The sequence below is a fragment of the Lepidochelys olivacea genome (genome assembly GCF_965140295.1).
Source record: "Lepidochelys olivacea isolate rLepOli2 genome assembly, chromosome: 15".
Lineage (NCBI taxonomy): Eukaryota > Metazoa > Chordata > Testudines > Cheloniidae > Lepidochelys > Lepidochelys olivacea.
The window spans coordinates 28,706,089-28,718,477 of NC_140425.1; the positions used below are offsets into that span (position 1 = coordinate 28,706,089).

The following is a 12,389-nucleotide window of genomic DNA, read 5'->3' on the forward strand; positions in this document are numbered from 1 at the left end:
TTTGTAGTGCAGTAGTTCAGAGGCCCTGATCAGAGCTCCATTGTGCACATACAGCACCTGCCCCAGTGTTTAAATCCACATCAGAGACTCTGTTTTCACTGGAATTTAAAATATATATAATATGTAAACATTTCTATTAAAGTTACGTTTTGCAAATTATTTTTTTTAGAAAGCCTAAATTTTGGTCTTAAATAGACCTGCGTATCCATTTGAATGTAAAGCCACTATACATTTTAGAAGCTTCACTGCCACCTCTTGACCTTCCAAAACATATCTTCCTTGAATGAGAAGTAAATCTCAGACAGCCTTTCTTCATTAAAAATAATCGGCTCTAGAACACACATTGTTTGGGTCCCCAGCAGCCCAAATGGAATTTTTCTTACCCAATCACTTCCTTTCTAGTAGGATAATCCCACACAATCCATAATGGATGGGCTCTTTTCCTGTGGGATTTGGAGGTACAGGGATGTGGATAGGGTTCTGGGAACATCAGACATCAGTCACTAGAAAAGTTCTTCCATTTATCTATTTCTTTTTGATTTCTAAATAACAAGAAGGGCCCCTGCACAATCTGAGAAATAGCAAGAATGCAAGACAAAGGTGACAAGAGAATAACCATTTAATAAAGGAGAAACAGTACACTCATTCTTCAAATTAATACTGATTTCCCTGCTTTTGTTCCTATTACTATAATACATTCATTACCCCAAATTTAAAATGATTACAGATTTACTTTATATCATGTGCCAGATACTTGGTTGATAATCTTGAGAAAAATACATCAAAGGCTTATATACAGTTATAGAAAAGAGTAAACACTATACTGTATGTTGTACAGGTAGCAGGGAAGATACAGTATAGTTTCAGTTCTTTTTACATATGCTAGAAGACATTCAAAAGAAGATAGATTTAAGCCATCTGAATAAATGATTTAGGGCCCAGTGGGGTCCACCCTGGTTCATGTTGAGTGTTTTCTTACTATATGAATAGCCCCTCTGAAACTAATTTAATTGTCCATGTAATATGGTACATCTCAACATTAGTACGAGTGACACAAGCTAGACCACGTTGTGTTTGATGGTTTAGATTTCTTCATTCCTTATTATGTTTTTGCTTATAAGAAAATCCACAATTATTAATGTTGAATTTTCCATGTTACATCCATCTGAAAATAAAATAAAAACCAGGGAAACCATATCATGAAATAGTTAGCATAAATGCTTAGTTTCCTATGGACTTTACTGAAAGCTCGAGGATACAAGTGTGCTGGAAGATTTTTTTCACAGGAAACACGTTAATAAAAATCTCCCAATACTGAGGTGGTTTTATATTTTTAAGTCAACAAATGAAGTAGTCATGTTGTACTGTTTATCCCATAAACAGGTCCTGTGATGAGTTCTAATAAAATTTAAAAACGTGAATGAGAAGACATGTTTTTTCCAAAATATAATTTTAATATATATATGTATATATACACACACTCTATAGAAGCTGAAATGGATGTCACATAAATGGTAGTAAGTGTGCACAGCATACAGGTTTTTAAAAATTCCCCACAGTAGCTTATGTTTTCTTACCTGCTTCATGATTTTAAAAATGTCATACTGTAGTCCAATGGAAAGAAAGGCACTACGTTTACAGGTAGTGCACAGAGCTCAAGTTCTTTGATCAAGAGCACAGTAAAATAGTTAATGAGTAGAGGAAAATAAAGATGAAATATTTCTCAACCCATTCCAGTGTCAAAAGCTTAAAAAAAAATCTAAATATACAAATGCAGCCTTAGAATGTCTTAGTGCAAATATGAAAATTAACAGCATAATTTTAAGGTATTTAAATAAGCTATAACATAACTATAATGCTTTGTTCCTATACATTTTTCCTATCAATAAATTTAATGGCGTAGGGGACATTTCTTGTTCGAAATGGTTCATACCCAGAAGTTGGGAATAAATGGCAAAAAGTCATTATTAAATAATTTATTTATACGTCACTTTAGTTTATTAAGGGGGGAATAAGGTATTTATGAATAGAAGATCAAAATATCTATAGGTTTGAAACCGAGGATGTGTGTGTCAAGAATCACTGTCCCTTTTCCTGATGTCTGTACACACAAATGCTGGTGGAGTAAACTGTCCAATTAGTGCATACAAATAAAGTTTGTTTTCCTGGCCTTGTATTGCATTAGTAGGTCTCATCGTCATTGCAATTGGTTGTCCAGTGCCCGAACACTTCACAGATTTCACAATAGGGGCGCTCTTCTTTTCTGCTGCCATGATAAGTCGAATGGGGAGGGTCATCTGATGCCTGTGCCTGAGTTGGACAGTCTTCAGTTTCATGGAGATCAAAGCAGTCGCAAATATCACAGAAGAGGCGAGGTTTTTTCTTTGACTGATTTTCATCCTCGCTGCAAGATCAAAATTGGTATAGGTTAGGCTGGATATTCTCTTAAAGGAGAACAAACCCAAAGGACATTATAATAAACTTCCACCAAAAAAACACTTTTTTAAAAATAAAAGTTTATAACAACATCCAATACGGTTAAAACTAAGGCATATATCAGTGGATCACAAGCAGCGAAGAGAATCATTGCTCCCCCCGGCCAAAAAAAGGCAGCAAAGCTTCTGGATTCCCCCGTATCTCTGCAGTTGCTCAAATTCTTCACATGGTGATTATACCCACTCTAGCCAATAAACAAATTATTCATTACATTTTTTAATCTACACAAATACACATCCACTATTTCAAAGGCATTTGTATGAACTGGTAAAAATAGTTTCTTTTTTCACTGATACAGGGGATATGACACCACAATTAATTTAAAAAAAACGCTGAGTTCTGGACTGGTTCCTCCACATTTGCACTCAGACACCAGCTTCTAAGAGTAGAGGGTATTTTCCTAATTTGTAGAGGGCCAGGGTCACTGTTGGGAATTGATAACTAGGACATGCTGATGTTTGTTTCAGAGCTGCAGAGAAAGAGCATGTGCTACCAGTTAGAAGTTAGAGATGGACCAGAAAAGGTCTGGATCCAGCCACCTCAGAGATATGGGCAAGTCACATTTGCACTTCATGGCTCAGGTCTCTCGCTCTGTCAGCAGTCAGGCTGACCTGCTTCAGCTGCACAGGCTGACAGAAGTGATTTATACTGGAATCAGCACAACACAAACCAAACACCTTTTCCTTTAATATTAATACCTGTCATAATTGTTTATCTCCTCATTGCCATTGAGAGCTGCTTCAGACATCATTTCCACCTTCAACTTTAATTCTTCATTTTTCCTTTGAAGATCCACTATTACTGAATTCAGGAAGTCAATCTGGGAGATTTAGAACAAAGAGTAACATATTTAGAACAAAAAGAAAAGGAGGACTTGTGGCACCTTAGAGACTAACAAATTTATTTGAGCATAAGCTTTCGTGAGCAGCTCACTTCATCGGATTATTAGTGAGACACCATGGGTATAATAGGTGAATGGGCCCTAAAGGGGCAATGGAACAATACAGAGCATGCGTTATCTCTGAACTTGGGCCCCTCAAAGGTAGACTGAACCCCCAGACCAGATTACAGGCATTTACAGCATCCTGATAAAAGAATGAGTTTTCCCATAGCTGAATAGAAAGCAGCTAAATGAGCTAAGCAATACGTAGCAAATTAATGCAGCGAATAAAAAAGTGTAGAAAGCAGAAACAAACCATATGCTGATTGGAGGAAAATGTTGCCAGCAGCGGATGAAAGCAAGGGACATGAGGAGAAAAAAACAGAAAGAGAAACCAGAGGTTAGAATGTTAATGACACTGCTTCTAATCTATACACACACTAGGAAACAGTTACTAGGAAACAGAATGGTATTCCCCATTCCAGGACTTTACTGTTAATCAAATAAACATAGAATCATAGAAGATTAGGGTTTGGAAGAGACCTCAGGAGATCCTCTAGTCCAACCCGCCGCTCGAAGCAGGACCAACACCAACTAAATCATCCCAGCCAGGGCTTTGTCAAGCTGGGCCTTAAAAACCTTTAAGGATGGATATTCCACCACCTCCCTAGGTAACCCATTCCAGTGCTTCACCACCCTCTGAGTGAAATAGTTTCTCCTAATATCCAACCTAGTATCCAACTTCCCGCACTGCAACTTGAGACTATTGCTCCTTGTTCTGTCATCTGCCACCACTGAGAACAGCCAAGCTCCATCCTCTTTGGAACCCCCTTTCAGGTAGTTGAAAGCAGCTATCAAATCCCCCCTCACTCCTCTCTTCTGCAGACTAAACAACCAGTTCCCTCAGCTCCAGCCACCTGATCATTTTCATTACACTTCGCTGGACTCTCTCCAATTTGTCCACATCCTTTCTGTGGCGGGAGACCCAAAACTGGATGCAATACTCCAGATGTGGCCTCACCATTGCTGAATAGAGGGGAATAATCACTTCCCTCGATCTGCTGGCAATGCTCTGACTAATGCAGCCCAATATGCCGTTAGCCTTCTTGGCAACAAGGGCACACTGTTGACTCATATCCAGCTTCTCGTCCACTGTAATCCCCAGGTCCTCTTCTGCAGAACTGCTGCTTAGCCAGTCAGTCCCCAGCCTGTAGCGATGCACGGGATTCTTCCATCCTAAGTGCAGGACTCTGCACTTGTCCTTGTTGAACCTCATCAGATTTCTTTTGGCCCAATCCTCCAATTTGTCTAGGTCACTCTGGACCCTATCCCTACCCTCCAGCGTATCTACCTCTCCCAGCAGCTTAGTGTCATCGTGAACTTGCTGAGGGTGCAATCCATCCCATCATCCAGATCATTAATAAAGATGTTGAACAAAACCGTCCCCAGGACCGACCCCTGCTTGATACCAGCTGCCAACTAGACATCGAGCCCTTGATCACTACCCGTTGAGCCCGACAATCTAGCCGGCTTTGTATCCACCTTATAGTCCATTCATCCAACCCATACTTTTTTAACTTGCTGGCAAGAATACTGTGGGAGATCATATCAAAAGTTTTGCTAAAGTCAAGATATATCGTGTCCACCGCTTTCCCCATATCCACAGGGCCAGTTATCTCATCAAAGAAGGCAATCAGGTTGGTCAGGCATGACTTGCCCTTGGTGAATCCATGCTGACTGTTCCTAATCACCTTCCTCTCCTCCAAGTGCTTCAAAATGGAGCTGTTCCATGATTTTTCCAGGGACTGAAGTGAGGCTGACCGGTCTTAGTTCCCCAGGTTCTCCTTCTTCCCTTTTTTAAAGATGGGCACTATATTTGCCTTTTTCCAATCATCCAGGACCTCTGCTGATCGCCACAAGTTTTCAAAGATAATGGCCAATGGCTCTGCAATCACCTCAGCCAATTTCCTCAGCACCCTCAGATGCATTAGATCCGGACCCATGGACTTGTGCACGTTACATATTACATTCCACTCATCTTTAAACAGGCGAAATTGTTTCATGGTTATGCACACTATTTTTTGTTTCCTGCAACATCTATCCTCATGGATGGTAAACTGGATAACTTTACAGGTTCTTTAGCTAAAGTAATAACCATCGTCTCATTTGTGCAAGTTTTTCCATAAGCCTTTTACCAAGACTATTCCGTTATACCTGAGCAATTCCCCCACCCCAGTTTGAGTGAAATTCTGTAGCTAGGTTAATGAAGCAAAGACCAATGTTTTCAACTGCATGAGCCTGAAGATAGGTACCTGCTTTTCTGAGTTAGCAAGCATCAAGATTCTCATGGGATTAAAGACTTAGCTTTAGCATCTAGGGTTGAAAATTCTGGCCTTAGCTTTTAACTGATTCTCTTAATCTGATGTGCCATTAATGTGGCCCAATCAGAAACAGCTTCCTTGATCTACTGAGTGCACTCAATAAGCAACAACCTTTCTGGCAGCTCCTCCCAGCCAGGCATGCGCCTTCCTACCAGTTCTTCTCAGATGGCTCGTCAGTTGCTGTCGCCTGTGACCAGACAGCGGGTCTGGATTCTTTCTGGGGCTCTTTACTTGCCATAAAGCATCCTGTTCTTCTGCCTCTACCCTCTTGCCCTGGTTCCTTCCTGGCTACACATCCCCAAGGCCACTTCCACAGCTGCCACACACCTCCATCATCCTCTTCCCTCTGCCATTCATATTCTCCCTCATCTACTCTGAGAATCAGGAACGAAGGGGTTACAAATCAATCCATTACAACCCTATTTAGATAGGATCTAGTAAGCTATCTTTGGGAAGACATTTTACTCAAGCCCAGGCTGCTAAAAGTATGTTTCTACTTTAGAGTGCTGATATTTCAGATCCAATACCTGGCTCTCCTTTGCTTTTTCTTCTTGGAGAGGATTAGCAGCAGTGTCACCTTTTAGAGAAAAAAAGCAACATGTAAAAATCCTGCAACCTTATTATGAAACATACAATAACAAACCAAAACCATGTAAGTTCTCTACCCTCTGGGATAACCTCATGTCCATATATTTCGAAATTAGTCAGTAGAAGCCATCAATAAAGTGACTTATGTTGATATATCTGATATTTAGCACTGGTATGTTATACAGAAGTACTTTCAATATCATACATTACGTGTTCAAGTGATATGCAAGCAATAACTAATCCTTACAAATTCCTTATGAGGCAAATATTCGCTCCATTTTACAGATGGAGAAATCAAGGCAGAAACTGTAAGGGAATTGGAAAAAAGTAGAGGGAGTCCACACAAAATCTGGGTTTAGAACTCACAAGGGTCCTGGCTCACAGTCCTGTCCTAAGACCAGGTCTGATTTCTTTTCCTGGTGTGAGAAAACAGGTTTCCCGGAGTCATAATAGACTTCATTAAGAAATGCTCTTTTGCACAGGAAAAATATACCATTTATAGGGATAGGAATTTGAAATGGATTCACGTAGATATTTCAGGACAAATTCATCACTGATGTAAGTGGGAGCAACTAGTGACATCAATAATGTTATCAGATTTTAAGATTTTAATTTAGTCCCATTTCCTTCATTCAAAGTCTTCAACTTGACTATTGAACAATGGTAAAGCCATCTCAGTAGAGGAAGTTCAACATATTAAGATCTCTGCTAATAGTCTGGTTTACAGGTACGCAATATTGATCAGTTAACAGCAAAGGTACGAAAATGCTCAAGTAGACCAGAGTGGGAGCACTGATACAGTAAATGGACAGTCTGTGTTACCTGAGGAGCTAGTTATAGAAGACGGCTGTTTCTTGTTCTCTTTGAGTTTCTGCTCCAGGTTCTTCACCTTTTGCTCAAGTTTCAATTTATCAGACTCCAATGATTGAACTACTGACTGCAAGGTTTTTGCAGAGGCATTTTCTCCACGGAGCACTGTGATCTGCAATAATTAATTGGAAATGCTTAGGCAGTTTGGAGTAAAACCAAAAGCAATGAGGGAATGTTATTATAGTAGAATAAATGCTAGATTACCACCAAAAAGATAAGCCATTAAACACGTGACTGAAACACAAAAACAATGTTTAAAACCTACTTTGATTTGAAAAAAGTAAAGACAGAAATAGCAACAAGCTCTTCAAAAGCGAGCCCTCAAAGCATGATTTTATATCCCTATTTAGACACCTACGTAAACAAGTGGCCTAATTTTCAGAAGTGCTGAGAGAACCCACAACTAAGGAAGCCAGTGGATGCTGAGCTCCTCTGAATATCAGCCACCTATTGGGACACCAAAGGAATGATTTAGAAGCTCAACTTTAGGGACCAGTTTTGGAAAAATCTGTATGTTCCAGAATTCATTAATAAAATGTTTTAAAAAAGCCAATGACAGCTTACAGTTTTGACTACTATGGTTCTAAAAAGATACCTCATTTCTGAGTTTTTCCAGTTCTTCATCTTTCTCTGTGATCAAGGCACTAGTAACACTGATGGATTTCTGTAAAGAAGCTCTCTCTTCATCTATTTCTTTTTTTAATACGGATTCTCTAAAAGAAAGTCAAAGAGTTCCAGAAATCATCTGAAGAGTTGTTCAGTTAACATTGCTTAAATCAACCTACTCTGAAACAAGAAAATTAGGTTTCATATTTTAATATTTTAAATTAACTATCATTAGAAAATTTTCTTAAAAGCATGTTTCGGTTCTATATTTCACTGAGATTTTATATTTGCAAAATCATTTTGGATTTTACTACTGTGGAAACAAAACAAAAAGTTTACCTACGTAGACACATGCCAGAATCTGCATATCATCGCATCCATTGAATTTAAAGAAAAAAGTTAATAGATTGGGGAGATATAGAATCAAAAAAACGTGTTGCACAGAATGATCCACAAAAAACTAACTTCAGAGTTGTGTTACTTCTTGGAATAACTATTAACAAGCAACAAAAAGTACATGCAAAGCTCATTATACAATTGTCATGCAAAGCATGGATGATGGTGGAAATATCAGCTGGTCCTCACTTATTTCAGTAATGTCATGTTCTCCATAGAGATATATTTTGAGAACTATTGGGCCTTAACAATAGCTACTGTCTCAGCAGAAATCCACTCAGAAATTGTTCTTTTACTACACAGAAGTAGACTTTTTAAACCCCAACATGGGAAATGGCACAGTTCATAAATGAGTAGGCTGTCTGAAAAGCACTCCATTCCTATTTGTTTTCATGCGTTGAGTAAATGACTTAAAAAGTAGTCCAATGGGTTGGAAGGTGGTGCAAAATGATACCACATGGGTACCATATTTAACAAATAACCCCACAGTGGTGAGGTCTGATTGAGCGTGTGGATTGAGCATTGAGGAAATAGTTTATCTTCTCAATAGCAAGGGAAAAAAGAGTGCCAATAACAGCAGACCAGAATAGGAATAAAATCCCAAAACGTTAAGGGATTTGATAAAGTCTTGTATTGTAATATTCATAAGTGTCCCAATTAATTCATGTACCCATATAATGAGAACTTGTGCTCTGAGGGCTACTGCTGCAAAAATACCTTTTAGTTTTGAAAGTAGCAGAGTTTCATGACAAACCATGATTTTCAAAATTGAGTGCTCAGAATAAGACTCTTACACCCCACATTTAAGCACCTAGAAAAGTGGTCTGATTTTCAAAAGCATGGATGCTCCATCAGCTTCCACTGATCCCCTTCAACAGGAACTGCTAGGAGCACCATGCTTTTGAAAATCAGACCACTTTTCTAGGTGTCTAAATTTGCAATTAGGAGCCTAACATTAGGCACCTCCTTTTTGAAAATCATGGCCATCTTTTCCAAGTTCTTAACAGTCTTTTTTTTATATACTTCTGAGAAAACTGACCACGTAATTTAACTGGAGGAGTACTTAAGTTTTAATCATGAAGGAGCAGATTCTTCAAGAAGATTGAATGTCATAATGATTGTCAGCCAAGTAATCAAACGAAACTAGCAATCTATTAAGACTATCCAAGTGGTCAGTATTACAGTATGTCCTTACAGAACAATGCACACTAGATATAGTATAACTGAAAGGCCCAAGATGGAGATTTTTAATATCCATGATATCTACAGTTAGTGAGACCCATGATATCCAGCCCATGACATACAATACTGTCAGTGACTCAGGATTAATAGAAAAATCAAGCAACAATGACCGTACAAGTAATTCTTTCATTGTTAAAATTATGCTTATACTCATGAATGGAAGCAGTAAGTGGAGAATCTGGGGTTTATGGAGAGTGATGTACACACCTCACAACATTCAGGTTCCTGTTTTTACAATGAAAGTAAATTTCACGGAAACACAAAATTGAAGTGTTGAGTAAAGAATCTCTCCTACTAATACAAACCTAGGCTTTTGTTAACAAAAAGCATTTAATGAGTCTCCCCTTAAGTGCTTTCACTGGCACTGATTCAGCAAACACTTGAGCACGTACTTAACTTTAAGCATGGGAGCAATGTCATGGGTTTTCAATGGGATTACTCACTGCTCTAAATTAAACACATGCTTAAATGCTTTGCTGAACTGGGGACGCTGTGTAGAGTGGTGAGACTGGATAGACAAAGCAAGGTCTGCAGAGAAACCCACGCTGTTTTTTGGGAGTAGCGGGAGGGGGCTGATGACATATTGCACTGATCTTCCCCCCCAGCCATAGAGCCCTGACCACACAGTATATTTGGAAGAAGGGAAAATATGTTGTGGAGGTGCTGCTCACAAACCCTTCATGTACAGGGACCCAATACCATGGGGTTTGTCTTTCCCCAGAAGGGAGAGGTGGAAGGGAAGATGGGAGCCCTCGGGGACTTGCATCAAAAGCTTGCATCAAAATATTGTCCAACATTTCAACTTTATCAAATCTTTATCTCAAAACATCACACAAATGTTCTGTATGAAAATCAGCGAAGGACTGGATGGCTGACCATTTTTTAGTATTGGTAAAAGGGGTAAATATAATGTGGGCACTGGGGAGGTCTGATACCTAAAGGAGGGCAAATTACACTGTACTTAGACGGGGAGAGATTGCATGCATTTATAAGTACTCTATGTGTGTGTATAACTCTATATTTTATAAAAACACAAGGGAGAAAGAAGAGGGGAGCAGAATGAAGGAGAGAAAACAAGAGGAGGAGAGAAAGATCCCTTTCATGTACCATTGCCTTATCATTTAGAGGGCAGTGTCTTTAGGAAGAAAATCTTGAAGTGTCATGGACCCACTCAGACATTCTAAAAAGTGCAAAAAGGAAAACCTACAAATACTTTAGGTGTGTTGCTTTAAGCAGCGTTTTCACTTAGGCCTGAATCACATTCACCTATCAGCATCACCAGATAATTCACTCATCTGATATTCTAATCTTCAATATCATCTGCAATACGAGGTAATATTAGGGTTAGTTAAACTAGAAGGATGCATGTTGAGTTGGAATTAGCTTTATATAATGACTTGCAAGAGAAAGCAGCTGGAAAATACTCATGATCATCGGGTAATAAGATGGGTGCTGTTATACAAAATTCATCCCTTCATACCACAAATGTCTATTTACTAACAAGTCTTGAATAGTTTAAGTAGCACATAGATGTTGGATTGTATGAGTTTTATACAACAATTCCAAGTGCTGTAAAGAAAACACCTGTATAAGAAGTTAAATTACACTCTGTGCAGAGTATATAAAAAGTTGTGTGGGATATGGATTCCTTTTCACATCAAATTACCCAGATTCTTCCCTTACTACAAAAATAAGAAATTCCAATAATGAAGCAAGTACCTTAAAGTGTTACTGGGCAAGCTTTAAAAATGCAAGATAACAAGAACCACATGTTAGAAACATGAGAGAGAAATGCAAAATACAGTAAAGAAGAACTAAATTTGCACTGACTTTTTTTTGTTGTAAAAAATAGAAATATATATACTGCTGAATATTTTACAAAACAAAAGCAAGACACTGAGGGACAAAGGCAGCCAAAAATATGTACAACAACTCTACTTAAAAAAAATTTATTTATTGTAACGTGGATAGACTTTCTTGAGTCTTACCATTAAAGACACACAGATATAGCAAAGGAAGCAAGGGTGGGAAAGGGAAGAGAGAGGAGTGAAATGAGTATTGATAAATAGCGCAAGCTCAAAGACAGTAAGACAGTTAGCAATCCACAATGAATCTAATGAGCTGAAGTCACATAGAATCCTCTCTTAGTTTCAGATTCATAACTATCAAACATTTGTCATTCCTGACTGGAATATTTCATAGACAGTCCATTGATACTAAAAGGAATTCCTGTGGGTGAAGGAAGGTGGGGAACCTGCTGCTAGCTGGACGTTTGGCCAAATTAAAATAAAAGATGTCCCCACTTCTGCATCCTGAAAAAGTCTAAGGAAGGCAGGGGGAAACATCAATGGACACCATCTTTAGTGTGTGTGCGGGGAGGGGGACGGGGGGGGGGAGGAGGAAGCAGGGGGAGATATGGGTGAGGAAAGAGACATTTTTTATTTAATTAGGCATGGTTAGCTTAACTCCTATATTTTTTAACATAAAATTAATGTCACATTTCAGCAAATTTTAGCATCAGTGGCTTGCTCTCTGTTTGAATCAGGCTTACTTGTTCTAGTGCTTATTTTGGCCTTCATATCACAGCCTATTCCATAAAACAGGATACTCATGTTTGTCAAATGCGCCATTAAAACACTGGTGTTGCATGTAGACTTTTAGGACAAGTGACTGACGGTATGCAAGGATGGACAGATCTGGCAATCACTGTATAAATGTCAGTGTTCCTGTACACCAGCTGCCAGAGATAGAGTATCCACAAATGTAAAAATGCATCATTAAATGTGTATCTGAGGGTAAGGATTTATTTTTTTATTGTACTGGACCTAATGATATTGTCCTTGCTTGTGAAGCTTTGCAAAAGGAGTCGAAATCTAACTGTAGCTTTAAATAATTACATTTTATGGTTCCTGGTTGAAATCAAGCTCAAA

General features: G+C 38.7%; 1 protein-coding gene across 5 annotated transcripts in view; it reads right to left on the reverse strand.

Annotated features, from left to right (window-relative positions):
- Positions 1-597: 597 nt before the first annotated feature.
- Positions 598-12,389, reverse strand: part of CLIP1 (CAP-Gly domain containing linker protein 1) — a 113,031-nt gene continuing 101,239 nt past the window's right edge. For 2 of the 5 annotated variants that reach the window (XM_084649470.1, XM_084649467.1), the window contains 5 exons: positions 7,811-7,928; positions 7,168-7,327; positions 6,285-6,334; positions 3,195-3,316; positions 599-2,404 (listed from right to left, as the gene is read on the reverse strand). In XM_084649470.1, coding sequence (XP_084505596.1) covers positions 2,182-2,404; positions 3,195-3,316; positions 6,285-6,334; positions 7,168-7,327; positions 7,811-7,928 — 673 coding nt within the window. In that variant the 3' untranslated portion in view covers positions 599-2,181. Of the gene's footprint in view, positions 2,405-3,194; positions 3,317-6,284; positions 6,335-7,167; positions 7,328-7,810; positions 7,929-11,178; positions 11,200-12,389 lie in introns of all 5 variants that reach the window. The other 3 variants (XM_084649466.1, XM_084649468.1, XM_084649469.1) reach the window with 3 other exon arrangements.